The sequence below is a fragment of the Tyto alba genome, unplaced genomic scaffold, assembly GCF_018691265.1.
Source record: "Tyto alba isolate M040663 unplaced genomic scaffold, T.alba_DEE_v4.0 Super-Scaffold_12, whole genome shotgun sequence".
Taxonomy (NCBI): Eukaryota; Metazoa; Chordata; class Aves; order Strigiformes; family Tytonidae; genus Tyto; species Tyto alba.
The window spans coordinates 4,582,104-4,609,510 of NW_024881274.1; the positions used below are offsets into that span (position 1 = coordinate 4,582,104).

The 27,407-nt window shown below is 55.5% G+C and overlaps 3 protein-coding genes and 1 non-coding gene across 10 annotated transcripts; 2 read left to right on the forward strand and 2 right to left on the reverse strand.

The window, feature by feature from the left end:
• The first annotated feature begins 126 nt into the window (after nucleotides 1–126).
• PHOSPHO1 (phosphoethanolamine/phosphocholine phosphatase 1) lies at nucleotides 127–8,019 on the forward strand. Of its 7 annotated transcripts, XM_042787389.1 has the most exons (4): nucleotides 127–316; nucleotides 1,024–1,160; nucleotides 2,242–2,344; nucleotides 5,824–8,019. In XM_042787389.1, exons 3-4 carry the CDS (start codon nucleotides 2,252–2,254, stop codon nucleotides 6,583–6,585), a joined length of 855 nt encoding a protein of 284 aa, XP_042643323.1. In that variant the 5' UTR covers nucleotides 127–316; nucleotides 1,024–1,160; nucleotides 2,242–2,251; the 3' UTR covers nucleotides 6,586–8,019. The 7 variants fall into 7 exon arrangements, with proteins under 7 accessions (XP_042643323.1, XP_042643322.1, XP_032840903.1 ...); XM_042787388.1 differs by lacking the exon at nucleotides 1,024–1,160; XM_032985012.2 differs by lacking the exons at nucleotides 1,024–1,160; nucleotides 2,242–2,344 and adding an exon at nucleotides 4,880–4,996 and having other exon boundaries at nucleotides 128–316.
• ABI3 (ABI family member 3) lies at nucleotides 7,939–13,280 on the reverse strand. The gene is made up of 8 exons (XM_042787387.1): nucleotides 13,115–13,280; nucleotides 11,946–12,113; nucleotides 10,900–11,076; nucleotides 10,141–10,223; nucleotides 9,849–9,944; nucleotides 9,293–9,456; nucleotides 9,062–9,181; nucleotides 7,939–8,806 (listed from the first exon to the last, which is right to left on the reverse strand). Exons 1-8 carry the CDS (start codon nucleotides 13,229–13,231, stop codon nucleotides 8,646–8,648), a joined length of 1,086 nt encoding a protein of 361 aa, XP_042643321.1. The 5' UTR covers nucleotides 13,232–13,280; the 3' UTR covers nucleotides 7,939–8,645.
• A 1,251-nt stretch (nucleotides 13,281–14,531) lies between these two features.
• On the forward strand, nucleotides 14,532–18,129 carry GNGT2 (G protein subunit gamma transducin 2). The gene is made up of 3 exons (XM_032984983.2): nucleotides 14,532–14,709; nucleotides 15,721–15,810; nucleotides 16,200–18,129. The coding sequence occupies exons 2-3, from the start codon at nucleotides 15,727–15,729 to the stop codon at nucleotides 16,323–16,325; spliced, it is 210 nt and encodes a 69-aa protein (XP_032840874.1). The 5' UTR covers nucleotides 14,532–14,709; nucleotides 15,721–15,726; the 3' UTR covers nucleotides 16,326–18,129.
• A 500-nt stretch (nucleotides 18,130–18,629) lies between these two features.
• Nucleotides 18,630–18,701, reverse strand: TRNAQ-UUG. The gene has a single exon. It is a non-coding gene; the product is annotated as a tRNA-Gln (tRNA).
• Between the last annotated feature and the right edge of the window lie 8,706 nt (nucleotides 18,702–27,407).

A 27,407-nucleotide genomic window follows, 5' to 3' on the forward strand; every position in this document is an offset into this window, starting at 1 on the left:
TTAGCAGCTCTCCCCTCCTTTCCGCGGGGGGGGCGTGGCTCATCGGGCACCGCCCCGTTGGGTGCGCGCCGGCGCGCTGCCATTGGCTGGACGGGCTGTGACGTAGGGGGACTGCGGTTGTTCCGCGGGGCCGCGCCGCGGCTCCGTTTGCGTCGCCTTAAAGGGGCCGCGCTCGCGGCAGCCCCGGCAGCGGCGCCGGCCCCGCCGTACCGGAGCACCCACCGGGGCCCGGCCCCGTTCGCGGCCGAGACGCCGGGCTGCCTGCGGACCCACCAGCACCGGGGCGAACCGGGCGCTCCCGGCAGGTTCCGACCCGGTAAGGAGGCTCCGGGGGCTGATCAGGCGTGAGTCTGTACAGGGGCGACCGGTGCCGGTACCGGGAGGTGCCGACCTGGCAGGAGACACCGGGAGACGCCGATCCGTTACGGCTGGTGCCGGTAGCGGGAGATGCCCGCTCGGTGGGGGTCTCCGCTGGCTGCGGCGGCTGGTGCCGGTACCGGGAGGTGCCGATCCGGTAGGACACTGCGGGGACCGGGGCGGCTGATGCCGGTACCGGAGGGTCCCCACCCGGTTGGACTCTTAGAGAACCGGTGAAGCAGGTGCCGGTACCGAGAGATGCCGACTGGGTAGGAGCCTCCAAAACCCATCGTGCATGAGTCAGCCCCGTTTCGGCTGTCACCGGTACCGGGAGTGAGGCAGCACCGGTCCCGCTCCCCGGGCAGCGGGCTGGGGTGTGCCGGTACCGGAGCCGGAGCAGCAGCCGCTGTCAGTCCCGGCACCACCGGCCGCAGGGAGCTGACACCGGGCTGGCCCCGGCGGGGATGCGTGTGCCCGGCACCGCGGGGCGATCCGGCAGCCGGTTTTGGACTCCCACCAACCAGCCGCCAATCCGGCACCCGCTGCCTGCTAGCCACAGCATTTTGGGGCCAAAACCACCTGTTTCAGGGTTTTGGTTGGGTTTTTTGTTTGTTTTGGGTTTTTTTTGGTTTTGTGTTTTTTTTTTTTTTTTTTTTTTTGTTGCAGAGCAAATTGCTCCGGCCCTGACGGCTGCAGCGGGAGCCCTTGGCTGTGGTAACGCTGCGGCTTCCTGGCAAGCGGCAAGAAAAATAAACACCATTAAAAAAAAAAAAAAAAAAAAAGGAACATCCCCATAACCCGAGGTGACCGGCTGCAGCCAGGCGGGTGGGGAGGGTGTTCCCATTCCCATTCGTCCTTTCCCGGGGGATTTGGGGTGAAGCAGGAGCCGTAGAGCACAAGAAGGGGCGAGGTGACGCCTCAGCATGTGGAAGGGGGTCAGGGCTGGCTGAGACACCCCTCCGAGCTCTGCTGTTGGGTGATTTCTTATTAATTTGCTCATTTGCTTCTCCTTCGGGTGCTGTGTCAATGGCCAGGGGTGGGAGCAGGTTGGATTTTATTCCAGGAGTGGCAAAATCGTGTCGTGATCCCGATGATGTGCCTGATGGTGCCGGAGAGGGAGGTTTTACCCCCGTTTGCTTTGGGGGCAGCAGGGCTCTGGCCTCTTGTTTTGCCCTTAATACTGTCCTGGGGGGTGGGCGAACGAGTTTGCCAAAGGTCAGTGGTTGGGGTTTGAGTTAAAATTAAAAAAAAAAAAAAAAAAAAAAAAAGCACGTTGTACACACTGGAAATGTCAAATGGATTTTTAAGGTTAAAAATTACAAAAACAAGCAAGAGCAGAGCACGCCGGAGGATTAAAACCAGCCCAGGGGCTGTGCCTGCAATTGGGAAATGCCCCAGTGCCCCCTCGCTTTGGAGGCTCTGCGGTTCCCAGCTCTGAAATGGGGTGCTGATCCCCGGCCACGCTCGCTTGCCTGCAGTGGGGGTTCACGTAGGGCCTGACCCTGCGGGTGCGTAGCGCAGCGCTGCTCCTCTCCGTGCAGCTTGTCCCGCGCTGAACCCGTTACGGGATTAAGCCCGAAATCGCACGGGGACACGCAGCAAGAGCCGATCTGCAGAGATAACGAGGGCAACAAATATTGCTGGGCTTCAGCTTTTCCTCCCTAGGCCTCTTCAGAGCAGAAGGATCCTGGGGATGGATGGAGGACGAAAACATTGAGATTTTGGGAATAAGCTACCCTGAGAAATTATTTTTGCGGGGCGCTTAGCAGCTCACCGCTTTTATCAAGCATATTTTGATCCTCATCCCAAATTATTTGTTTAAGCCCTTGCGTGTGACATGATTAATGAGGAAATATCTGTTTTATTTTCTGTTTCAACATTCAGGCTTTGCATAATGTTAGGAAGCGCGGCCGCTTTTCTTTTGTTTTGGAGGGAGTCCCTTTTTTGCAGAAGGTGGACGGACGTGCTCCGGGGAGGCAGCCGCTGGGTGAGTCATCTCCGCGCAGAAATAGCTCTGCTGGGAGCCGTGACACGGTCCTGCAGGGATTTCACTTCTCCCTGCTCCGGAGGGAACCGGCTGCTCCATCCCACGCCGCTAGCCCACGGGCACTGCCAGCTCCCGGCTGGATTTAACGGGGTAATTTAGGGCTGGGAGATTTGCAAAGTATTTTTTTTTCTCATCTCCGCTCCCCTCCTGCGCAGGGCAGAGTCAGGGTTTGAGGTGGCTGCTGCCAGAGCCCACAGCTCAGCCTCCTTGTCTTTAGCTGGAAAGGATGAGTGGTGGTTTATTACGAGTCGCTCCTAATGCTGGTATTTCCCTTTTCTGTATCATAAGGGGAAAACAGCCCAGGGGGGAAGGATGTGATTTGCCCAACAGCCCCCACAGGACAGCAGTGAGTAGTCCCATCCCAGACCCTTATTCACCAAATAAAGCTGGCTTAGATTTTAATTTCTCATTTGCAAAAAAGCAATGCACATTTTGAAACAATTAATAGCAGTGTTGGGGATGGCCGAGAGCAGGAGGCGGCTCTTGCAGAAGCATTTTAGGGATGCTCCGGTCTCCTGCCGGTAGATGGGGGCAGCAGTTGTCCAAGCTGACTTCATGGAGTATCATTTCCCTTAGAAATCCTTTAGAAAACGGTCCAGTGGCCTCTCTTCTCCCCCACAACCCACGCGGGAGAAGCAGCCAAAGGGGTGCTTGGCTCAGAGCCCTGCACCGGGGGAGGCTCTGTGCGGTGGTGGTGGCAGTGCTGGGGACACCGGGGCAAGGAGCCTGGCGAAGCAACTGATTTTGTTCTCCAGCCCTTGGGAGCAGCTGGATTTATCCCTGCTGGGGCGGTGGGTGCCCACGGTGCTTCAGGGAGAGCAAAGTGCTGCCGAGGAGGTGGGGAGGGGAGGCCAGAGCTCGCAGGGAGCTCTGCTGAGGAGAAGTTAACCTGAGATCGGGGTGGCTGATGCTGCTTCCAACCTCCTGGCGGTCAGCTCTCAAAGGAGGCAGAGCTAAAATAAGCCAGACGAGACCAAACGGGCTTTTCCCCAGCTTGTAGGTCAGTTTTTTATGTACATAACAAAATGTTAATTCAGGAGAGGTGGCTAAATGGAAGGTGTTTGGGGAACCTCAGCTGAAAAGCGCTAAAGGGACTGTAGATTGCATGGAGGTTGCTGTTCGGGTCTGTGTTTGACCTCATCTGCCCGAAATCCAAGATGTGTGCTGTTAGCCTTAACTGTTTTACAAAATGCAAAAACCTTGGGCCCAGCAGAGCTTTTTGAGGGGCGGGTTAGCTCCCCGTGTCCACAGCATCCCTTACAGCTACCCGTAACGGCATGCACAGGGTTAACCAGCCGTTCCAGGGCTCTCCCTGTGCCACTGCAAAATCTCCTGAAGGCTTAGACCCAAATTATTTTCTCACTGCTGGCAGCTTTTTAAAACATAATGACAAAAATTACAACTACTCTTTCATGTTTAATCTTTTTTTCTGTTTCTCGTGGTTTAGACATGAAAATCTTGGTGGCTAATGCCACTCCCAGGCTGGCTGTAGCATTATTTGGCTTCAACTGATGTCTGTAAATAAACGTCAGCTTTTAATGGAAGCTTCTACAAAGAAATAATTAGTGTTTGGTTTAAAGTTTTCACAAAAAGTCACTTTTACAAGATTTCACCCCAGGGTTTGATTTTGAGTGCCCGCTTCCTTTTGCAGTATGCCACCTTCGAGTTGCAGTTGTGGTTTGTTATTTTAGCAGAGTCATGAATCGCATTTGTGCCCAAAATAGTTTGATGCTGGGCTTCAAACCAGACAAATCCCACACAGATCACCTTCAGCTGAAAAACTTCCTGTTATGCTGATGTCAAAAAAAAAAAATCACTGAAATCCTCCTAGCCCCAGCTGGAGGATTTTAACTGGTGCCCAGTTAAAATTGTCTGTGTCCCAGTGTGTTATTCTTCCCACTAACCATCCGGCTGAGTTTCCAGCCGGGTTTGGCTGCGAGGTTGGGGTGGTTTTTTTTTGAGGTTTCCCATCGCTCTGCTCTGATGGTTGTGGACCACAAGAGGTCGGCAAAATTCAAGAGACGTAACTCGGGCTCAGCCTTCGCTCTGGGGCAGCAGACTGGCACATCCTCACCGGCGCTGCCTGGGCACCCGCTTTCATTCCAGGATAATTACTCCATTAAAAGAAACACCCCAAACTAATTATACTGGAAGAAAATCAGGGCAGTTTTGGAACAGGGCATGTGTTGCCCGGGTTTATTGCCGAGCCGTTGTGCTGGCTGCTTTCACATGTGGCAAAGCCCGGGCGTTGGGGGGAATTAAGAAGGATCAGAAGCATTAACCGGGCTCTGCCCGCTCACCCCGCTCTCCGGAGACTCCTTTAATTCCTCCGTTCATGGTACGAAAGGTCCCAAGCTTGGGAGTTCGCTGCAGGACGTAGAGCCCCAGCCGTGCCGTTTGGTTGCCGTGCCCAAAGGCGGCAGCCGGGGAAAGCTCAAGCCATTAACCAAACTCCCCCTTCTTTGTGGTTTGCAGCCAGGAGAGCAGCCCGGCGAGCCCTAAGCGCTGCCTTCAGCAACGCGCTGCCTGCAAAGTGATGGTCTTAAAATGAAAAGGTGCTGTGAGGGCGTTGGGCTGCCATGCCTGTTTAAGGTCAGTGCCGTTCTCACCCGTCTTGGCCTCTCTGAACAGGGTTGTCCCCTCTCTTCTCAGGGGCAGGGAGCAGGAATCGGGTCCCCATCCCGCAAACCTCTGGCCACAGGCAGCACGGGAGGTGAGCGGGTGCTGCTGGGGCCGCGGTGGCTTTAGCTGAGGGGAACTGGTGGGCACTGGGAGGCTGGTCCGGGGCTCACCAGCTTTGCACCATGTTGACAAAGTGGAATTACTGTGGTTTTAGAGCAGAGCAGGAGGTGGCTCTGAGTTACCCCGAGCTTCTCAAGAGCCTAAAGTGCCTGCCGAGCCCAACCCAGGGGGAAACTGCATCTGGGTGATGGAGCAAAAATCAACCTGCAAAATGTTTTCCTCTGTCAGGGTCAGACTCATCCTGGCAGCAGGAGGGGGTCTGCAGGGACACAAACCCCTTTTCAGAGGTGGGAACGCAGCAGGTTAGGGGTAAACCACCCCCTCCCCAAGGACCCTCCCTGCACAAAATGCCGCGAGGTGCCGCGTCCTCTGGGAGGACGTGTGTGGTGGTCACTTGGCACAGTGACTGCCTTGACTGCAGGAATGGGATTAGCGGTGACAAAATGATCTCTTTATAGGCAGGATAAACGCCTTAGGGCCAGGGCTGAGGTATGTCAGCAGGGGATTAGCCCCCCCCCCCCCCTAGCTGGGCTAAGCTGCCTGGGGGTAAGGTAGCCAAGGGGTGTTACTCTGCGGGGCTGGCAGCCTCTTGCTGCTGTGGTTACCACTATCGCTGTGCCAAGGCTGAAGCAAAGCGCCTGGAACTAACGGCTGGGCATTATCCTTCCACCTCGCAGGGTGTTGGTATGGCCAGCCCCCGGCCTCCCAAATACCTCCTCGTCTTCGATTTCGACGAGACCATCATCAATGAGAACAGCGATGACTCCATCGTCCGAGCAGCACCGGGGCAGGCGCTTCCAGAGCACATCCGACAGACCTTCCGCGAGGGCTTCTACAACGAGTACATGCAGCGCGTCCTGGCCTACATGGGGGACCAGGGGGTCAAGATGGGGGACTTCAAGACTGTCTACGAGAACATCCCCCTGTCCCCCGGCATGCCAGACCTCTTCCAGTTCCTCTCCAAGAACCACGAGCTCTTCGAGATCATCCTCATCTCTGATGCCAACATGTTCGGCATCGAATGCAGTCTGAGGGCAGCCGGTTTCTACTCCCTCTTCCGCAAGATCTTCAGCAACCCATCTGGCTTTGACAAGAGGGGGTACTTCACCTTGGGGCCCTACCACAGCCACAAGTGCCTTGACTGCCCGGCCAACATGTGCAAACGCAAAATCCTAACAGAATACCTGGCGGAGAGAGCCCAGGAGGAGGTGGAGTTCGAGAGGGTCTTCTACGTTGGAGATGGTGCCAATGACTTCTGCCCTTCCGTGACTTTGACTTCAGCTGACGTGGCTTTCCCGCGGAAGGGCTACCCCATGCACCGCATGACCCAAGAGATGGAGAAGAAGCAGCCCGGAGTCTTCCAGGCCACTGTCGTCCCCTGGGAGTCAGCTGCAGAAGTTGCCCGCTACCTCCAGGAGGTCCTCAAGAAGAAATGTTGAGGATGGCTTGGAAGAGACTTGCTTACTAGAAGCAGCTGGGAAAGGAGAAGCTTGGGGGGGTCACGTCCTGTACCCCACACTTATCAGCACTGCTCGCTCAGCCCCCACTCGTGGGTTGCTTTCCTGCCTTTCCTCTCCGAGCTCCTTTCTCCCTGGTGATTAAAGCACTTTTTCTAGGTCCCCCCCCCCCCCCCCTTCTCCTTCCCTTGCCATGTTGAGATGAATCCTTCTCTATGCAGCTCGGACATCTATTCCAGCATCAGTGTTTACCAACACTAATGGTGATTTTTTTGTTGTTGTTTGGTGTTTTCTTTTTCTTTCCCTTTTGACTTCACAAGAGCAATGCCCAAAAGACCAGAAGCTGGCTCCCTGCGGGCTGGGCCCTGCACATGCTTCCTCCTGCCTTCATCCCCCTCACCCGCCCGACCTGAGCCGGCTACGCCAGGAGCTGAGTGCTGTTGCCTTGAACCTGATGCTTGAGGGCTCCTTGCCTCTTTGCGAGCCCACTGGAAATTTAATCTGGGAAATTTGTGCTGCCCGGGCTCCCTGGCTTGTCGTCTGCACCCTGCCTGGGCAGGGCAGCCCCTGGCTCAGTTGCTGAGCCTTCTGATGGAGTTAATTATCCCTTGAGACTTTATTCCCTAAAAAACCATGAATGAAGAACAGGAAACCTTTTTGGAAAGGTGGTACCTTGGAAAAAAACCTCCTCTAGCCCATCCCCACCCACTTGCCCAGGGCACGGCGACCGCATCCCACTGCGAGGAGGAGGAGGAGGACCTGCCCTTGCCTTCCACTTCCATCCTCTGCTTCCGCTTCCAGGGCACAGTGGCCCCCACCTCCTCGGGGCTGACAGGTTCCTCCTCGCCCCGAGCCATTACCAGTCATCTCCTTGTGTTTACTAAATCTTGTCAACTCCCCTCTTGCCCCCCGGCGGGGGGGAATTTCCCTCCTGACCTCTCAAGAGGTGCCAAACCTCCCCCGGGGAGGGGTGGTGCTGTAGCATTTCTCCTGGCATATGTCCCCGGAGGCCAAACACCCCTTGTACCCCCGTTGCCCCGCTGCAGTATTAATTGCCCCTTCTAATTGCACTCTGCAGGGGGGACCTACAGTATTCGCTGCTCTCTGGTGTTGGCTTCTCCTGGATTTATCCACAGCCTTACCGGCCCCTGAGGGTGGCTCATAATTCCTCCAAAGCGTAGAAACCCTGACAGCAAACCTGAGCAGTAAGGAAATAACCAAAGCAGCCCTGAATTGTTCCCCCTCTATTTCATTTTCCTCTTCTTTGTTCTTCCTCCTCCGGACCCTGTTCAACTGTGTGGAACTTAAAGCCATGGAATTAAAAAAATACATATATATGTATATAGATATATATCTATATATTGCAGATACAAAAAGTTGTTTGTATCCAGGACATAAACCTGGGTGTGAAACGGCTCTCTTGAGTTGCACGTATGTGGTGTTTCTCTTCCTTGGGCTGGTGGAAGCGGGGGGGACAGCGTTGGAGGGGGAGCAGCAGAGCAGGGCCAGGCTACAAGCAGTGCTCTGCAGGGGACCCTACGGGGACCCCTTTGGCGCAGGATTGGGCCCTGGCTCATCCCCCTCCGTGTCTCAGGGTGGTGGGGAGAGCAGGCAGGTTCCCTGGGGCCACAGCTGGCTGCTGCTCTCCTCCTTGGTCCTCTGGGTGTTTGGCCCCGTCTCCTGTATCTGCGCTTTGGTACGGCGCTGCCCTCGCTCCACCTGAGCTCAGACCTCTGCGTTTCCATCAGCCGAGACGGCTCCAGTGCCCCAAGTGCTAAACCTCCTGGGCACCAGCAGCAGCCATCAATTCCAAAAATAAAACGAGGACGGGAGAGAGGCCGGGCAGGGGGGATGCTGCCAGGGTGCGGCGGTTCCAGCGGCGGCACCCAGTCCAGCTGCCCCTGCGAGGGCTGAGCTGTGCGAAACCCCAGCAGTCAAACATTGAAAGGCAAAGCAGAGCCCTGCCCGAGCAGGATGCGGCCAAGCTGGGGGGGGGGATGATTTGGGTGGGGGGAGATGGGGGAGCAGCCCACCCCTGGTGCTCAGAAGGGCTCCACGTAATTGCCGGGGAAGAAACCTGCTTCCTCGCCCATGACACCCTCGCACCAGCCGTCCGAGTAGCGCCGCGTGACGAAGAGGAGGGCGCCGGGCTGGAAGGAGAGCTCGTTGTCCTTCTGCCGCGTGTAAGGGTAGAGGGCCACCACTGCAAGAGGAGGGAGAGAGGGGCCGTGGAGCCCAACAAGGCCACCACAAGGGGACAAGCCACCACCGGGAAGGGCAGGAGGGGTGGGGGGACGTGAGCCTCACCGTCCTGCCCTGTGGACCACGGCACCGCTCGCCATCCCAGCCCCGGCTGATGCCACGCAGAGCTGGGCCCTCGGTGCCGTGGCTGCGGGCAGGGGCTCCACCAAAAGCCCCGCGGCGAAGAGATCAGAGGGGATTTGGGGATCCACCGTACCTTTCTCCAGGTAGCTCTCCGGGACCCAGGGCGGGTCCTCTGCAGCGGGTGGTGGCGGAGGGGCCAAATCCTCAAAGTCAGGCAGAGCTGGTGGTGACGGTGGCTCGAGGTCATCGGGGGCTGCAAAATCCCCACGAAAAATCGATGGGAGATGAAGGGCTCCACGTGCAGCACCCCCATGTCCCCGCTAACCCCGCTTGGGTGAGCGGCCCTGGACCACCGAACGCTCACCTGGGGGCATGAGGTCCAGGGGGAGCACGGCCAGGTCCCCCGGTGGTGGCAGGTCCCAGGGGAGAGGCGGGGGCAGTGGGATGGCAGCCGCAGGCGGTGGGGAAGGCGCCGGCAGGGAGGGGAGCGGGGTCCCTTCCCCGGGGGCTGCCGGCGCTCCGCTCGAGCTGCGGGTGGAGGAGCAAGGCCGGGGGGGGGTTGGTTTTGCCCCCTCACTCTCAATATCGACACTTGCCCCACGCCGGGATGGGGTGCCACCCGCTGTGGTCACCAGTGTGGGCAGGAGATCCCGGCACCTGTGTGCAAACCCTGTCCAAACCCTTTCCCCACCCCGTGCATCGTTTTCCCCCATCAGGGACTCTCTGAGAGTATTTTTGGCTCTAGAGACACGCACTGCCCAGGGTCACAAATCTCCCTCTCCCCAGACCCCTATTTTTCATCGAACCCCCTTTGCAGCAGAACCTCTGAGCAGCAGAGCGATGGTGGCTGCCCCGGGCTCCCCCAAACCTACCCCCCCCAAGGACATCCTGCCCCCCCCCCACCCCAGCAGGGCCGGTACCTGACGGGTATCAGCGAGGAGGTGGAGGTGGCCGCGGAGAGCTTGTCCTCGGGAACCACGGGCGGCTGGATGGGCTCAGGGACGCGGGTGCTTCTCCTACGGGCAGAGCAGCTGCTGAACCCCCCGGCCCGGCCGGTGGCTCGGCACAGGGACGGGGCTGACACCCCGATGGCAGCAGCACCGGGTGAGCCCGCGGTGCAGCTCCTGGCTCCGTCCCCCCACCCTCGTCACCTGCTCGGTGGCACGGAAAGGCAAAGCCAACCCCCGCACCCATCCCCACCCGCAGCCTCACCCCAGGGTGCCCGCAGCCTGCGCCGTTGACTTGATCCCCTTCCGAGCCAGGGTGCCCGTGCGGGACAGCTGGGTGCTGTGGTCCTGCGGGCGCAGGGAGACGCGACGGGTGAGGGCGGCCACAAGCTGCCCCACAAACTCATTACACCCCAGAGGGCTCTGACACACCATCCCCCGCTCCCCCCCACCCCCCAGGAAGCAGCACCCCGAGGTCTCTGCTGGGTGTCGTGTCCCCCCCCCCCTCCAAGGGAGCAGCCGAGCGGAAGGAGCCGCCGGCGCTGCGGGGGCGGCCGAGAGGCGCCCGCCACCGTGGGAACCACGGCCCCAGCACTGCCACTTCCCCTCCAGCCCCGCGGCTGCTTCGAGGGGGGGGGGGGTTGCGCCTGCGAAGCCACCGAAACCCCCCGCCCCGTGGGCGCCTTCCTGCGCTGGTGGTTTCGGTGCTGGGAAAGGCACCGTGGGGGTGAGAAGCGTCGCAGCTCAGCACCGGCCCCAGCAGCGCTGACGGCCTTTGCTCAGCCTTGTGTGCCTCAGTTTCCCTTTGCTGTATTGGACCGTGTCCCCTCCCTCCCCATGCTGGGACCACCAAGTGCTGGTGGGATGAGTCCTGGAGTGGGCTGTGGGGCACGGACAGACCCCACTTCTCCATCGAGGAGGGGTTTGAGGCCACCTGGGCACCCATCAGTGCAACACTGGGGACCGAGAAAGCCCATCCAAGCCCCCTCACCCCTGTGGGACATCCTCCTTGCCCTGGGCTGACCTTTATGCCATGGCCAATGTCATCCAGGACGCTGAAGTTGAGGGGTTTCCTGTAGTAGGGCTCCAGGCAGGGTGGGCTGGGGGGGGCCATGATCTTCTGGTAGGAAGGGAACCTCTTGCTGATGGTCAACGAGCCGATCTCCCGGCGAGACACTTTCTCCTTGTGCATGTCGACCCTCTGTGGAGATGAGACTGTCCCCACCGTCCCATCCCAGGTTCTCCCCACCTCCTGCTGCCCCCTCCAAGTCCCAACAACCCTTCCCAGCCCTGTCTCCCTGCCCGTAAGGGAGCTGTTGCAGGGAAAGGTCAGGATTGAGCCTGAACCCCCTGGCCCAGCCGAAGCCACAGGGCCAGATCCTGCTCTGCTCCATCACAGCAGGGCAAGCGACGCCCTTGATGCCGCCACAGCGGATCTGGCCCTTCCTAAAGCAGGGGATGGGGGGACAGGGCAGTGGCGGGGGGATGTGTGAGCCTTGGCTGCCCATAAGCTGCTTTCCTGCTGCTTCCAGCATGACCACAGGTTCCCATCTCCTCCCATGGCTGGAAAGGCTCCAGGCGGCTTCTAAGTGCCAGGAAGAGGGTGGGTGGCCATGGGACTCCGCATCGGTGTCCCTCAGCTCTGGGAAGGTGAGGCCAGGCTGCAGCAAGGGGAAAGCGTGGCAGCCAGGCCAACACCCTGAGCCCCGTTGCTCCACTCTGGCTCCTCTGAGATTTTTCCAGGCAGTTGCCACCGTCTGGATTTGCAAGTGTCCATGCTGGAAGAACACTCCAGAGACCAGTTTCCCAGCCTCAGGTGGACTCATCCCTTCCATGATACCTTGAGCGACCCCCCCACCACCACCCAAGGAGATGATCTTGCATTTCCACTGCAAGGTGATGCTACGGGGGGGGTGGGGTGGGGTGGGGTGGGCTGGTGGGCTCTTGAAGCTGTGGGGAAGGAGAGTCTTCAGCCCCTTCAAGCTGCCCAAACCCCCTTTCCCAGTGCCCACCTCCTTCTCATGACCCAAACCCCAACACGCTCCGGCAACGGTCGGAGGATGGTCCCACCTGGGCCACGATGCTGATGTCGGCCTCCACCTTCCGCAGCTCGGCCGCCTGCAGGTCCAGCAGCCGGAGGAAGGTGGTGGCCAGGCTGCTGACCTGGTACGTCACGCTGGCCAGGGACTGCGTGCTCAGCGCCATCGTCTCCTCCAGCGCCTTCCGCTTGTCGCTGGCCTGGAGGGGGGAAACGCAGCCGGTGAGACGAGCCCACCCCTGTGCGGCCACCGTGGATCTTCACGCCGGGGTCACACGATGCTTTCTTCTGCTTTCCAAATGCATCAAACTTCCTCCGGCTCCGCTGGCGGGACACACGGGCACCCGGCAGGCAGCGGCGCTCGGCTTTTCTGGCACCAGGGATTCACCGCGGTTCCTCCCGGGATGCTGCCGTTTCGGCAGGTGCCGGAGCTGAGTGTCCAGCCGAGCCTCCTGCCACCCTTGGGGACAGCTGGGGTGCCACCAGCCAGCTACGCGTGGGACAGCCGGCCACGCCACCAGCTGTGCTGGGGACAGCGTCTCGGTTCTCTGAATAATTGAGCACGTTTCCCCTTCAGCTCTGCTCCAGCGGGTTCAGCCCCCTGGGAGCAGCCTTGAGGTCTGCAAAGCCCACCGGGACCCCTCTGGCCAAGACACCCTCCCCAGCAAATAGGACCAGAACAAGCCTTTTCCCTCGTATTTCATCCCAAAAGCTCCTGCCCCCCACCATTTCCTCAGTGGGGGCTAGGCAGGGAGGAGGAGGAGGGACGCTGATGGTGACAGAGCTTCACGCTTGCTCTGCGTGTACAGACACCCACCTTGCCTCTGCCCTGCCAGGAGGCACCTCTGAAATGCTGGGGACAGCTTGGGGACAGCCCAGGCAGGGCTGCTGAGCCTGGTCCCCTCCCAGGGCTTCTTTGGAGGCACCAGATCCTCCCTTCATCCCAAACCCACCCTGAGAGCTGAGCAGGAAGAGGGGAAACTGAGGCACGAGAAAAAAAAAAAAAAAGCAGCATGAACTGCTCAATAGGAAGCTAACAGGGACAGTCAGGCTCCCATCGCCGAGGGCAGCGCCTTCACCATCACCCACCAGCCACCCCTCTGGGACCACCATCTCACCAGGGCTCCCGGCTCTCCCCAGCATCACACCCAGCCCCAAAAACTGCAGCTCGTCCCCGGCTGTCCCCGTCCCCCCCCCCCACCTGCAGGTAGTTGCTCTCGCAGTAGTCGGCGACCCTGCGGAGGTTGCAGTGGTGGTCGCGCAGGACCTGCCGGCCTGCCGGGATGTCGCGCTGCTGCAGCTGCTCCAGCTCCGACATGGTGCCGGGCTCCGTTCCCACTTCCTCCCCGGCCGCCTCGGCGTCTGGTTTTGAAGCTGGTGGCGGTGCTGACGCAGGGCCCACGGGTGCCGCGGTGTCCCCGTTCCTCCACCCCCCCCCCCGAGGGGTACACCCCCCACTGGCACCTTCACATCACAGCCCTCCGGAGAGGCGGGGGGCCAGCAGGGAGGAAGCCCAGCGTGTCCCCAGCCCCACGAGGGATGGGTTGGGGTGGGGTGGGGGGGCAGCCCCCGGTGTAGTTGGGGGTCAGCCCGGTGGGGCAGGGGGATGAGAGCGGCTGCGAGGATGAAGGATGCGAGGCACGGGGGAATCGGCAGCGCAGGGTAGAGGCGAGTGAGTGAAAAAGATCCTGACCCCCCCATCTCTGCCACCCGCGCCCACCCTGCCGCCCTCCCAGTGGGTGTGGGGCTGAGCAGGGCCCTGGCACGGGGCGGGGGCAGCGATTCCCTTCCCTTCATCTTCAGCGGCCGGGCGAGAGATACAGGCAAGGGCAGAGCTTCCACTACGGGGTCCTCCTCCCTGGAAAAGCCCCCGGTCACCCCACTCATCATCGCCCCGGTTACCCGGACCTCGCTCAGCTCAGGGCACAGAGGGACGTGACAAGTGACCCCACGGAGTCACCCGTCCTTCCCTCGCCCGGGACAGCGTGTCCTCCACGCATTGCTAACAACACTTCACATCCCCACGGGTGAGACTGTGCCCAGAGCAGGAAATTCCCACTTCCCCAGTGCTTGGAAATCCCCCTCCACCCTCTCCTCCTCCTCCTCCTCCTCCTCCTCCTCCTCCTCCCCACTCAGGTGCTTCCTTGGGGCCTCCCGGGCTCTGTCCTCAGTCCCAGCAACATTACACCAGCCAGCCAGGAGCAAAACCCACGTTAAGGGCTTGGCCCTTCCTGAGCCCGTGACCCCACAGCACAAGGACGAGGGAAATGATGAATTTCCTCCAGCACCAGCCCAGCTCCTCACACCCCGAAGGAACGAGAGCCGCCCGTGCTGCTCCCAGCCCCCGAGGAGGCTGCGCCAGCCCCCCCGAAGTGCCCCCGCTCCCCTCCTCTCCATCCCCTCACTAAACTCAGGGAAAGCTGCTCCCGTTCCCACAGGGACCAGTCCCTCCACCCCACAGCCTCAGACCCCCACAGCAGGGGCTCAAAGATTTCACAGATGCCTCAGCCGCCCACCCCACAAAGCTTTTCTCCACCCCATCCTTCCTCTCACCCTCCCCACAGCCCCACCACAGATTACCCCGGGGCTTTGAGGCTGATGCCCAACACCTGACCAGCTTATTCTCCTGAGTCCTATTATCAGCTTAAGGACCAAAGACATCTGCTCCCCGCTGCCCTCCCAGAGAGCTGAAGGAGTCTTCAAGCTCGCAGCAAGAGCTCAGCTGAGGGCGTCTCCTCTCCGATGGATCCCTGAACGGCCCCAGCGCTGAGAGGGGCAGCCCCTCGCCCCCCCGAGGTAAGTGGCTTTGCTCCCTCCAGGTACAAATGGCATCGTGGGGTTCACCCGGTTTGAGAGCCATCTTCTCCGGGGGTTGGCAGTGTGGCTGTGCCCTGCTTTTTGGCTTCTCCCACTCTGCCACGAGCACCCCCCCGGGGGCATCAAAGGGGAGAGGAGCCCTGGGGACACACACCAGGAGAGCAGCTACAAAAAAAACAGCGGGGTGTGGGACACGCAAGCTTGACACCTTCCAAAGCAGGGCTAAAGGCATGTTTCAGCTTAATCACATTTACATTTTTTGTATTTAAAAGGTTGTGGCCAGGCTTTTAAACCCGAGTTTTAACATAGAAACACATCTCAGCAGCACAGGCCAGCTGTGTGGGAATCTCACCTAACCCTTGGATGGGCTTTTGTGAAAAAAGAGCTGGGCTTTTCCAAGCCACACAGCCCCAAAATCTTCCAGCAGCAACAAGCGATGCCTCTGCGTGCAAATAGGCGAGTTCACAGCAATAAAGGGGCCATAATCCCTGTTACCACTTACCTGGGGGGAAGGCACAAGGAGGGTCAAGAAGAAAAAAAAAAACAAATATATACTTAGTTCCTTAGAAAACCTGCACAAATGCTCTTGCCCAGACACGGGACACTAATTGGGAAGGTCTAGTCTGCAGACCTGGGCATCCAGCTTTTCTCAGGCCCACTCAGCCAGCCACTTCTTGTCTTTGAGGAAACAGCCTCTGTGGTAGCCAAGACCTCTTTAAAAACCAGGCTGGATCCTCCTCCGCTGCCCTCAAACTGCATCTGTCGCTCGATGTCCCTATCGAGAATAAGCAAATGGAAATCTGGTTACAGCAGATATTACAAGAAGGGGTCTGAAAGGTGCCTCCTTTTTAGCATCAGCCCTTCTCTCACCATGGGGGTAGCTGAGACCTTAGTGGTGTTCACAGTACCGTTAGGGCCGAAGCAGTAATACTGATGTGTCTTAGAAGCCCAGCTATACACTAATAATAAGCCATTTCTCCGTGGTTACAGGGCAAAATGGCTCAGGACATGACAGAGAAGGAGCTGCTGAAGATGGAGCTGGATCAACTGAAGAAAGAAGTGAAGAATGAGAGGCAAATGGTGAGTCTTCCACCTAAAACGCAATGGGGCTGTTCCCCAGGGTAACTTTCTGACCTGATCGTGCTGTAAAGAACCACGACCCTGAAATTAAACCTCAAACACAGGCAGAAGCATGTGCCTTCCCACCTCTCCCCTCAAGGCAAACGTCCCCCTCGGGCTCAGCCCCATGTCCCAGAGCCCGGGGGCTGCAGCCCCGCACCCGGCGAGGTGCCTGTAGCAACCCTGGGGATGCTCTCGGGGACATCCCGCGCTGGATGGGAGGTTCATGGCCACAGTTCCCCTCTCCCAGCCGCATGAACGGGTTTGTAGGGAGCTAAGAAAGAGGGAGCGCAGCTCTGCAGTGAGGATGCAATCCCATAACCAACATGGAACGTCTCCTTCCTCGGCAGGTCTCCAAGACTGGCAAAGAGATCAAGGAGTACATCGAGTCCATGGCGGGCGAGGACCCGCTGCTGAAAGGAGTCCCTGAGGACAAGAACCCCTTTAAGGAGAAGGGTGGCTGTACGATAAACTGACCCCGCCACTGCTGTCACTGCTGGGCACAGGGATGCTCCTGTGTGCAAGTCAGAACTGTCAGAAACCTGCTTTCCCTGTAGTCTGACCTCGGCAATGGGGAGTCCAGAACCAAAGCGTAGCACACAAATGATGGCAAAAGTAAAAAAAAAAAAAAAAAAAAAAATATATATATATATAGAAACAAAAGAGAAAAAAAATTACCCCACTGCCACCGGAGATGAGGTTCAGCCAGCTCGGCGTGCACTTTTGTGCTCTCACAGCTGATCTACATTAGGCTCCCTGCAAGCAAAACTTCTGCATTTTTATCAGTCAGCAGTAAACTGGCCTTTAATGAAATCTGTGTCTGGTCTCGGACTTCTCCAAGCAGCCCAACCCTGGAGCCGAGCCCCCGCTTGCTGCAGAAGAGCCTCCCAGCAGCACCTCGCTCAAGTCGGTTCCTCTCGGTGCCTGAGTTTTCCCAACTGGCACAGGACAGCAGGACAGCAACACCCACCCTGCTGCTCTGGGGCTTCCAGGGGTCTGACGCTTTATTCTCTTTATTCCTATGCATCCCTCCGGCTCGGGGCCGCCGCTGCCCACCGCTTGCACCCCCCACGCGGCTCGCATCGAGAGCAGGGATGGGTGGGCTTCACCCGACGCAGAGGAAAGCACGGGAAGGAGCGAGGCCCCAGGCAGCTTGCTCAAACCCTCACCCCGCCTCTCCGTCTCGCTTCCTCCCCTGGAAACCCCCTGGCAGCCGTGGGAAAGCAAGCCCAGGGCTGTCAGGTCCTGCCCGCGACCGTGGTGGCTCCCAGAACTCCTTCTGCTTCACCGTCAGCTCCTCTCTGCTGCTGCAACCAGGCCCCGAATGGGCAGAGGGGCTGCAAAGTCTCATCCCGCCGGTGACGGGGCTGACTTGGAGCAGGCAGTTTGGGGGACAGCAGCTCCCCGGAGCAAGACAAGACTCTCCAAGCCCTAAATTTAGCAATGCCGGGCTGTAATCCTCCTGCTCCCACGGGCAGCTGTTTTCTAGGACAAATTTTATCTCCCACTTGATAGAAAAAAAAGCGCGTTGGCTGGGGGGGCACAGCCAGCTTCCGAGTTCAGTAGGGTGATACTTCAGGGGAAGATTTGTGGGGGTTTTGGGGGGTGTTTGGATTTTTTTGGTCTTTTTAAATCCATGACAGCAACGTATTATCTTCGGGAAAGCTCTCTCAAACGTCCCCAGATAACCGACCCCAAACAGAAGCGGCAGCTCTGAGTCCCTCGGGTCCCTGCCGCAGGTTTGTCCCCATCCCTCTCCAGCTTCGCGCTACCCCACCTCTGCCAGGGGAAACACTCCCCTGGGGGGCTCTGCCAGCCTCTGCTCGGGGGTTGCACACACCCCACGGCAGATTCAGATGCAGCAAAGACAACAACCACCAACTCCAGGCGGGAACAAACCTCTCCCACGCGGTGTTCGGGAGGAGGCAATAGCGCAGCAAAGCACCCCTTCGGAAGGGCGCGGGGTGGCTGCGGGGGCTCTGGGAGCACACGGAGAAGGGTCTGAGCCCAATTTAAAGGCGGGAAATGGCTTTCCAGCCCAGTTGGAGCAGCTTTTTCCCGCCTGCTGGGCCAGCGCTCGGTCTCAGTAAGGGGCTTGGGGGGGGGGTCCCTGGGCGCTTCGGCCCCAGAGACACCCCAAGATGGAGGGTCCCTGGCAGAAGGCAGCCACGAAGAAGAGGCTTTTCCTCACCACTCCCCGTTACACCTGAGCCACAAAAGACAACAATAAAGGTTGTTTCGGTCTTTCCTGCAGACGCTCAATAAACCCGCCAGCTCCACCACGGCCTCTGTCTTTCTTGCGGCAGCGAGGGGCTGGCCTGAAGGGCGCGGGGAATGCTTCTGGCCCAACGGCGGGTTAAGCGAGGGCCGGGCTTTTGCGGCCGTTCCCGCGAGGCCTCCCCCAGCGCCCACCCGCGACCGCGACCCCCCCCCCCCCACGCCGTGGCGGGGCCGCGCTGAGGCGGTGTCGCGCCGCTAGAACGCGTGAGGGGAGCGCGCGCTCCCAGCCAATGGCAGCGCGGAGAGGCGAGAGTGTCAGCCCCCCGCGCCCAATCAGCGCCCCCGCCGCTCTCTTTGCCCCACCTCCCCCCGCTCCCCGCGCGTGCGTAGAGTGAAGCGCTGCGGCGCCCACGCACAAAATGGAGCCCGGCGGGGGCCGGGAGGGCGCGGGGAGGGGGTGGGGGGGGTGCCCCGCTACCGGCGACCCACGCCCCGGTTCACCGGCTGCGTCCCGCCGCGTTACCGAGAGCGGGCGGCGAGCGAAGGGCAAAAAGAACACGAGGTCCCACCGAGATTTGAACTCGGATCGCTGGATTCAAAGTCCAGAGTGCTAACCATTACACCATGGGACCGCTACGTACAGGGTTCCTTGCCGCGCCCTCAGTCTATCTCTCCACCCACGGGTGAAAAAAAAAAACCAACACAAACACCCCCCGTGGCGGGTCCGCGCCCCCCCCCCACTCCCACCCCCGTGACCTGGCTCTGCTTCCCACCCCTCCCCTGCTCCGGTACCGCCCGTGCTGGTGCGTCTCACCCCCATACCCCGGGCTTGGCCCCGCTCCGCTCCGCGCCCGGCCGTGGGTTGGGTTCGCGGGTGGGGGGGGGGGGGTGGGGATGCAGAGGGACCACCCCCGGGGAGGAAAATTCTATTAATTATTCCTACAAAGCCCGTGAAATCCCCACCCCCGCGCCCTTTGGGTGCTACCGGCCCCGAGGACAGGCCCCAGCTTCACTGCTACCACCCCCGCTCCCCGTCCCCAACCCTCAACATCCATTTCTCCCCTTTATTTATCTATTTTTCCCTCATTTTCCCCCCTTTCTCTATTTTTTTCCCTCTATTTCCCCTTTATTTCCACTTCCCCCCTTATCTGTTTTTTTCTCTATTTATCCCTTCATTTCTCCAATTCCCCCTTCATTTACCCCCTTATTTCTATTTCCCCCCTTTATTTCTACTTTTTCCTTTTTCCCCCTTTCTCTATTTTTTCCTCTATTTCCCCTCTATTTCCATTTCCCCCCTTAGCTGTTTTTTTTTTCTCTATTCCCCCTTATTCGTCTGTTTTCCCTCTTTATTTGTTTTTTCATCTGTTCCTCCCCTTTATTCCTCTATTTTTTCATCCCCCTCAAACTCTGGAAAAACACAGAACCATTTTTTTTTTTTTGCTTGTTTGTTTTTTTTTTTTTTTTCTCTTTATTTTTAAAAATGAAACAGTGGAGTAAAGCGGTTTGTGGCAAAAAAAAAAAAAAAAAAAAAAATAACCTCGCTGGAAGAGAAATGGAGCCCACGTCCATCCATAATCCCAACTCCACATCCAAGCCAACAAACTGCCTCACGCGAGGGGACAAGGGAAGAACACGGATTAGAAGAGGCAAGGAGAGAGGGAGGGGGAAAAGGTGAAAAGGAACAAATCAGCTGAAAAGAGGAAAAACAAAATCATTACAGGAAAGTACATTTTTTTTTTTTCTGAATAGCCTGAAATTGTATTGGGGCAGCTGCAGGGAGAAGCAACACCCTCGGGTGCACCCATCTGGTGGGTGAGGAGGTGCTGGGTGCTCCTGGCATCGGGGTGCAGTGATGCGACACCCCGAATTCAGCGCGATCACCCCCCTCATGCTGCCACCAACCCGCTGCTGCCGTCCTGCCCCAAAAAGCCACTGGAAAAAAAAAAAAAAAAAAAAAAAATAACCATCGACTGCAATTTCCCCAGCAAAAAAAAGGGGTTCAGCCCCATCAGGCTGGGGAAGTGAGGAGGATGGAGGTGTACTGCTGATGGAAGAAGTAAATATCCAAGTTCAAAAGGAAAAAAAAAAAAGTCATGGAAGATTGAGCATTCAAAAAAAAAAAAAAAATCAGTCACAACCAAACATTTCGGACTGCTGAGGTCTGGAGCTTTTACAACTAATGACCACTTTAAAGTGAAAAGAAAGCCCATAAATTCTATTTTTAAAGAACATTTTTCTTTGGAAAAAAGAGAGTAGTTTTTTTTTTTCCCCTAAACTACAGCATGTGGAGTTGCCACTACCTAGTTTTTAATCTATTGTCGCTAAGAGGTAGATAAACAAAAATGAATTGGTTATATATAAGGTTGTGCCCCTGGGTTTGACGTGCGGTGAAGCTGAGGGACTCCACAGGCACCAGCCGCTCGGGGCTCTCAGGAAATTTCGGGCTTCACGGGGGGTTTCGCCTCCTCTGGAGCCACCCTAATATTTGCCGGGTATCAATTTGGCCACGGGAGCCGACGGAGGCGGCAGTGACATGGGGGGGGGTGTCACGTTTAGGGCCAGATTTCCTCCTGAAGTCAAGGAACTTGATCCCGAGCTTAATCCAGATGCACTTCGAATGAACCAACGCAATTAACTGCTGGATAACAAACGCTCACACCCATTAAGGCCATTTTAAGGATTATTTTCTGCCCTGATTCCGGTCAATCCCATCAATTTCCCAGGATGATCTGCCGACAGCAATGGGAGCGCCAGCGAGCCCAGCGCCGTTCCCAGTCTCCCTCTGCTGGGGCCGTGCTCCGGATCAGCCCTTCCCACCCCAAAACATCAGCAAACTCCTTCCTGCTGGACTTGGCGTCGCTTTACAGAGACCGCTTCCCAAACTGGTCCAAAAAAATGGCTTCAGTTCTGGCGCACATCCCGACTCCTGGAGCTTAAATGATTAATTTTTTTTTTTTTTTTTTTTTTTTTTTAAAGCAAAAAATCCCTTTCGGTGTTAGATCGGGCTGATCCGCAGCACCCAAATACTATCCACAGTTCATAACCCGCTGCTCTGCCACACTGGCAGGGATGGGGTGCTGTCGTGGTCCGGCACAGCATCCCCTCATCCCCCAGCACAGCATCCCTCCACCGTGGTCCAGCACAGCATCCCACTGCCGTGGTCCAGCAGAGCATCTCACCGCCGCACCCCGGCACAGCATCCCACCGCCGCACCCCAGCAGAGCATCCCACTGCCACGGCCCAGCACAGCATCCCTCCACCGTGGTCCAGCACAGCATCCCACTGCCGTGGTCCAGCAGAGCATCCCGCCGCTGCCACGCCCCGCCACCGCTCAGAGAGGTATTCATCTTCAACAAAAAAAAAACCCTAAAGAACTCTGTAACGTACAAGAAGCCGCAGGGATCAAACGCACGCCCGAGTCAGCCCAGGGCTGACTTTTCAAGGGGTTCAACTCAGCCACTGTCCCATCCCACCACCCACCCGGCATCCTCCAGAGCCTTCCTCCTCGGCTTTCCTCTTCCTCCTCCACCACACAGCTCTCCCTACCCACCGGGTGTAAAGCCAAGATGCCAAAACTGCCTCCCCACCAGCCGAGAGGGTCTTTGCTGAGCTCGGGGGTGCCGGAGGCCGGATCCTGCCGTGGGGGGTGAGGTGAGGGACCCCCCCCCGTCCGTCCCTCGGGGCTCCCTGTCAGCTCTGAGGTAGTTTGCACGTGTACGTTTCCAGCCCGCAGCACCTGCACGGTCTCCAAAAAAAAAATTCATGATTTAAGAGCCTCTGGCTGTTTTTGCTCTGCTCTGGATCTCATCCACAATCACAAATGAATTAAAAAAAAAAAAAAAAAAAATACAAAACAAAACAAAGAAGAAAGGTGGATTCGACCTAACAGGGACACATCTCTCTCCTCCTCACACGCTGCCGATGCGGAGCAGCATTCGGGCATCCCAAATTCATTCCAGCCTCGAACAGTTATCGCCGAGCACCCGCTCCGAGGCCGCTTCCCAAGCGCCCAGTACATGGCCCGTGGCCGCCCACCACCAACCAGCAGATCGAAGCCTCCCGAGCTCAAGCACCGCTCGTTCCCAGTGCCCCATCGCCGCTTCCAGCTCCCAAAGCAAATCCATAACCAAATCCTGCACCCACTGGCCGGGAAAAACCACAGCCCGGCACAGCCCGAGCGGCTGCCGGGAGCCAGCGTGTTATAAAGATGCTTAAATATTTCTGTGCCCTCTCGGGAGAATACACGTTTCACAGGATCGCACCGATTTCATCCAAACAAAACAAAAAAGCTACAGCGGAAAAAAGAATTTTAAAAGAAATTAAAAATGACCAAAAAAAAAAAAAATCAGAACCCAAAAACACCCAACCCTCAATTACTAAGTTCTCTGAAAATAAGGAAGTTCCAACAATATTAAAAGCCTATGTTGTGTGGACCAGCAGGGGACAGGGAGGGAAGACCTACATCAATAGAAAGAAATTAAAGAAATGTCTTCAACTGTCTTATACCAAGTCTGCATTTCTGGTCTTTTTTTCAGAGTCTAGAAAACACTCAAAATAGTTGGAGCTAGAAATTAAAAGATTTTTTGTTTTCTAGCACTGATTAACTACCTGACTAACTTTTACTGCTTTTTTTTTTTTTTTTTTTTTAATGCACTAAAAAAATAAAAACAAACCCAAAACCTAATGCCCAGGAAAGATAAAATGTAGCTTAGAGGCAGTTTCTTTTCAATATTTACAATGGATTTTCCTCTAGTTTGACTCCGTAAAACCCTTCCACGCTCGTCAGCCGGGTCAGGCTGCGGGGAGGAAGCACAGCCCCGGCATCGCTGCTGAGCCCACAAATGCTTTAGCAGCCGAGAAAGTGTTCAGAGCTTGGAAGAGAAGAAACATTAGCTGGGATTTGGGGATTAATTTTGTTTCCTTTTTCTCCCTTTTCCTCCAGCTGAACGGCAAAAGAAGACTCCGATAGCACTAAAATGAGGCGAACCCCCAAATCCAAGTCTCTCCGTAGTGCGGCGGCGGCTGCTCATTCTGGCGATGCTCTGTACGGGATACGGCACCGAGGAGCTGCAAGTGCTTCCAAGACGTGAATTTGTTCATCCTCACAGCAGCCCTGTGAGGTAGGAGAGCAGCATCACCCCCCCGGGGGGAAACTGAGGCACGGAGAAGTGCTTTGCTTGCTTGCTTGCTTTTTTGCCCCACGGCAGCAGAGGCGGCCAGCGGCGCACGCGCTGCCTGCGGCTCCTCCCCGGCGTGACCCAGCGAGCAGAAACCCATTTTACCCTGTCCCCCAATCCTGCCCGGAGGCTCCCTACGTCCCCCTGCCCCAACTTTAAAGCTCCACATCCTTCCTCACCCCACGGACAAGGATGTTTCAGGACAGCAGCCGACGCCCTGCGCACCCCAGGACGGGGCAGGGCTGAGGCTGCTCCTTGCTCATGAGGGAAAGAAAAAATTAAAACGAAAAAAATAAAACCAAATTATTTCTGCTAGGATAGAAGCAAGGCAAGGAGGAGCTGATGGCACATCTCACCCCTCCGTGCAGATGTTGCCCCTAAATTACCTTTTATTCTGGCACAAAGAGAGCAGCTAGAAGGGCTACCGTGGGGCCAGGGATCCTTCCTGCTCGTTTTCGGGGTTCACTAGAACTTGTTTTTGTTTTTGTTTTTTTCCTGCTTATTCATCCCAGGCCTGATCCAGGGCTTGCTCGTGTCTCCTGCCACCCATCTCACCGGCCGCCGTGCCGGGGATCCTGGGTTATCCTGCTTTCATTCTTCCCAGCTCAGCGTGGCTCCAGAGAAAGATGGGAGATGCTTGGAGGCGTCTTCCTTACTGCAAATCACTTTATATAAATAATTTCCCTTGGGAAAACAAAGAGATTTCCTCCCCCCCCAAAAAAAAAAAAAAAAAAATCACTGATCACTCCTATGTTACAGCAACGGGATTAGCTTGGGGATGGGAAAAAGCATCAAAGGTTTCCCCTGAATCATCAGATTTTAGGTCAATATCTTCTCACTGCAACAACCAGATCAACAGGACTGGGGGTGCTTGGGGTGGGATTTGGTTGTTTTTTTTTTTTTATCCCTCAATGATACAGTTTGAACCAGTTATCAAAAACGCTTGCTGTCAGAAAAAGACAATTATAATCACCGATGTCTGAATACACTGTTCTGTGCAAGGCTGAAAAAAAAAAAAAGTAGAGAGCCAGAGATTTCAAGTAATAAGAAACCGTTTTTCCTAGGACAAATATCAGTCTTCCTAAAAAAAAAAAAAAAAAAATTAAAAAAATTAGGAAAACCCCACGGAAGCCCCTCTCCCACTGCCCTGAGGGGCAGGAACTGCCAGCCAGGTGCTGCCAAGCCTTAATTTTGCTCCTTTGACCCCAAATTTATGGAAAAAAAAAAAGGGTCAGTGTTCCCCTACCACCAGTGACTGGCCGGATCCCACGCTCCTCACCCACCCCAAATATTGGGGGGGCGGCGGGATGGGGACCGCAGCACCTGCTGCTTCCAAATTCACTTTACCACCACCGAATTTTTTGTATTTTTTAACTATGATTCAAGCAAGGCTCATTTTCCTGCAGATATGGTGAAAAATAGCAAGATGGGACTTAAAAGAAACCCCCGTGAACCTTTTAGAGCGGGCAGAGAGGTTTGGGCCCATCGGTCCTCAGGGTTGGATGCATCCTCTCTCTCCTCCATGTGCGTTTATATAAAAAAAAAATTGGCTCCTATTAATTTCTCCCTCTCCTTTTCACTTTTTTTTTTTTTTTTTTTTTTTTTAAATTGCTTATCCTCGGTAAAACGGAGGCAAATCTCTGTAAAATATTAAACAGCATCATAGTGGAGAAGATGGTTTGACGCTGCCTCCGTGGCAACACAGGAGGCCAATTCGTTTGGGTTCTGAGATATATATATATAAATATGTATATATATGTGTATATATATATATATATATATATGGCTTCCAAGTGTTTGAAAAAAAATCGCCTGAGCTGGTGTGGTTTAAATACCAGCAAACCCCACGTACCCCACTTTGCATAGTCAACGCTGCCTAGGAGTCCGTCCTCACATCCCCGGGAGTGGAAGGTTTCTGATCCCAAAGCTCTTTCATAATTTGATTTCTCGATGGAGTTGGACTGAGAAAGGCCTTTCAGCCAGTGGCAGGATTTGGTTGGTTTTTTCTGAATTTCATTTATTAAAAAAAAAAAAAAAAAAAGAAAAAAAAAAAGGAAAGAAATTAAGCTTTTCCAATTGAAAAAGTTGGTGGGCTCCAATTTGTCCAAGGTCTCGAAGAGTCGCGACATCTGACAGCTCTTGTGTTGTGGTGAAATTCATTAACTGGCTTGAAAAGGCCAAAAAAAAAATAGCTGCTGCCATCTTTTCCACTATGTCTGAAATTCCTGTCGTTCTCCATAGAGAGCTCATAACACTTGGTTACCTGCACATAACTCCTGGCTCATAAGAAATTATGAAACTTAACTTCTCTTTTCATTAAAAAAATAAAATATTCAAGACTATCAGCTTTTATATAAAATATCAGCAAGCCCAAAAAAAAAAAAAAAAAAAAAAAAATCAATTGCTGAGGTAACTTCATACCTTGAGGTAGCTTTTTTTTTTTCTTTTCTCTTCTTTTTTTTTTTTTTTTTTTCTTTTTTTTTTTTTTCTCTCATTGCTCAAACACACAGCAATACCTGGTCTTCCCCCACATCTCCCTGTTGTTGCAATGGTTTAAAGGACAGTAACTGCTGCCGTGTTCCCTTATCAATGAACCACCCACCTTCCTGATGCTGCATGAACTGAATTTCAAGCCGGGTTTGGCTTTGGAGGATGCGCCCAGGAAAACGCCTGCTCGAGCGGAAGGGCTGGTCTCCACTTCAGAAAATAAACAGGTAAAAGCATCAGTGTGAGGTTTGTTCCAAATTCCCTCCTTTTAGTCTCAAATTGCTCACTTGGGGGTTGTTCCCAGCTCTCCAGCCACACAGTGAGTGAGGGATCCAGCATCATCCCTCGCCCCCAGAATTAATCCCAATTTTGCTTTTCTACCCTCCTGACCCCATTTGCAGGAAAATCAGCATCAATCCACGTTTCAGCTGGATTTGCAGCAAAAAAAAAAACGTGGCACAGGGGCTGCCCCAGCCCCACCATGGAGACAAGACCTTCCCCTGCCTGGAAGAGGCGATGGCAGCAGTTACTGTCCCTTCTGAATACTCAATATTAAAAACAAATCATTAAAATATATCTAAATATAAAATCCACATAAGAGTGACGGGAATCAGTAACCATATTACATTCGTTTGACGTATATATTTGGTATCGTCTCATGAGAACAGTTATTCTTACTGCAGAAAGGGTGGTGGTTGGTGGGGTGGATTTTTTTTTTTTTTAAATAACAAAAAAAATATCTCTATAAACTAATAAAAATGTGCCAAATTTCAAGAATATTTTTTCCCCACCTAGACAGATTTGGAGGGGGGGAGGAATAAGACACAAACAGCCCCAGGGGAGTTCATGTGAGCTGGCAACTCCCCCCAAGTTTGCTAATAAATATATTCCCTGGGTGTTTTCTGAAAAACAAAAAAACCCTGTATTCCCCCACGGCTGAGCCCCCGGAGGCTCCGATGGGATTTCAGGGCACAAACCTCCCGCCCCGGGTGGGGAAGCGGAGGCCGAGAGCAGCTGGCAGAGGACAGGGCAAAGGAATCGGGCACAAAACCGGCCCCGGATCAGCGGCAAAGCCGAGTCCCCTGCACCGGGCATCGCTCCGCTGCACCCCTCAACCCCTCCGGCTCCCTCCCGACCCCCAAAACCATTCTGCATGCATTTAGTTCCCATAATCTGATTACTAAAGAGATGAAGATTAATTCAATGTTTCCTACCAAGCAGGGGTTTCTTTGCCTTTTTTTTTTTTTTTTTTTTTTTTGGTGGTGGTTTATTGCTGTTGCTTGAAGGGAGGAGGGAAAAGCAAAAGCCCTTCCCTCGCCCCTTGCCTTCCCCGGACAGTTTGCCTCATCTCTAGGACAGGTCGTCACCTCCGCAGCGGAGATCACTGAGAAAAAAGGTCGCATGTCCCGCTTCTGCCATTATTTCATAGGCTTCCAAAAAAAAAAAAAAAAAAAAATTAAAAAAAAAAAAAGTCTTTCTTTAAACTAACCTAAAATGAAAAGAAACATTTGAACAACTGAAAGGAAAAAAAAAAAAAAAAATCATCCTGGAAAATAGAGGTGCTCTCCTGGCTTCTAAGGCTTTACAAGGCACTGCACTGCAGGCAGCACAGGCAGGAGGAATCCTGCCCTCCCGCCCGCCGGTGGTTCTGAGACTGGAGCGGTGCAGAGCTCC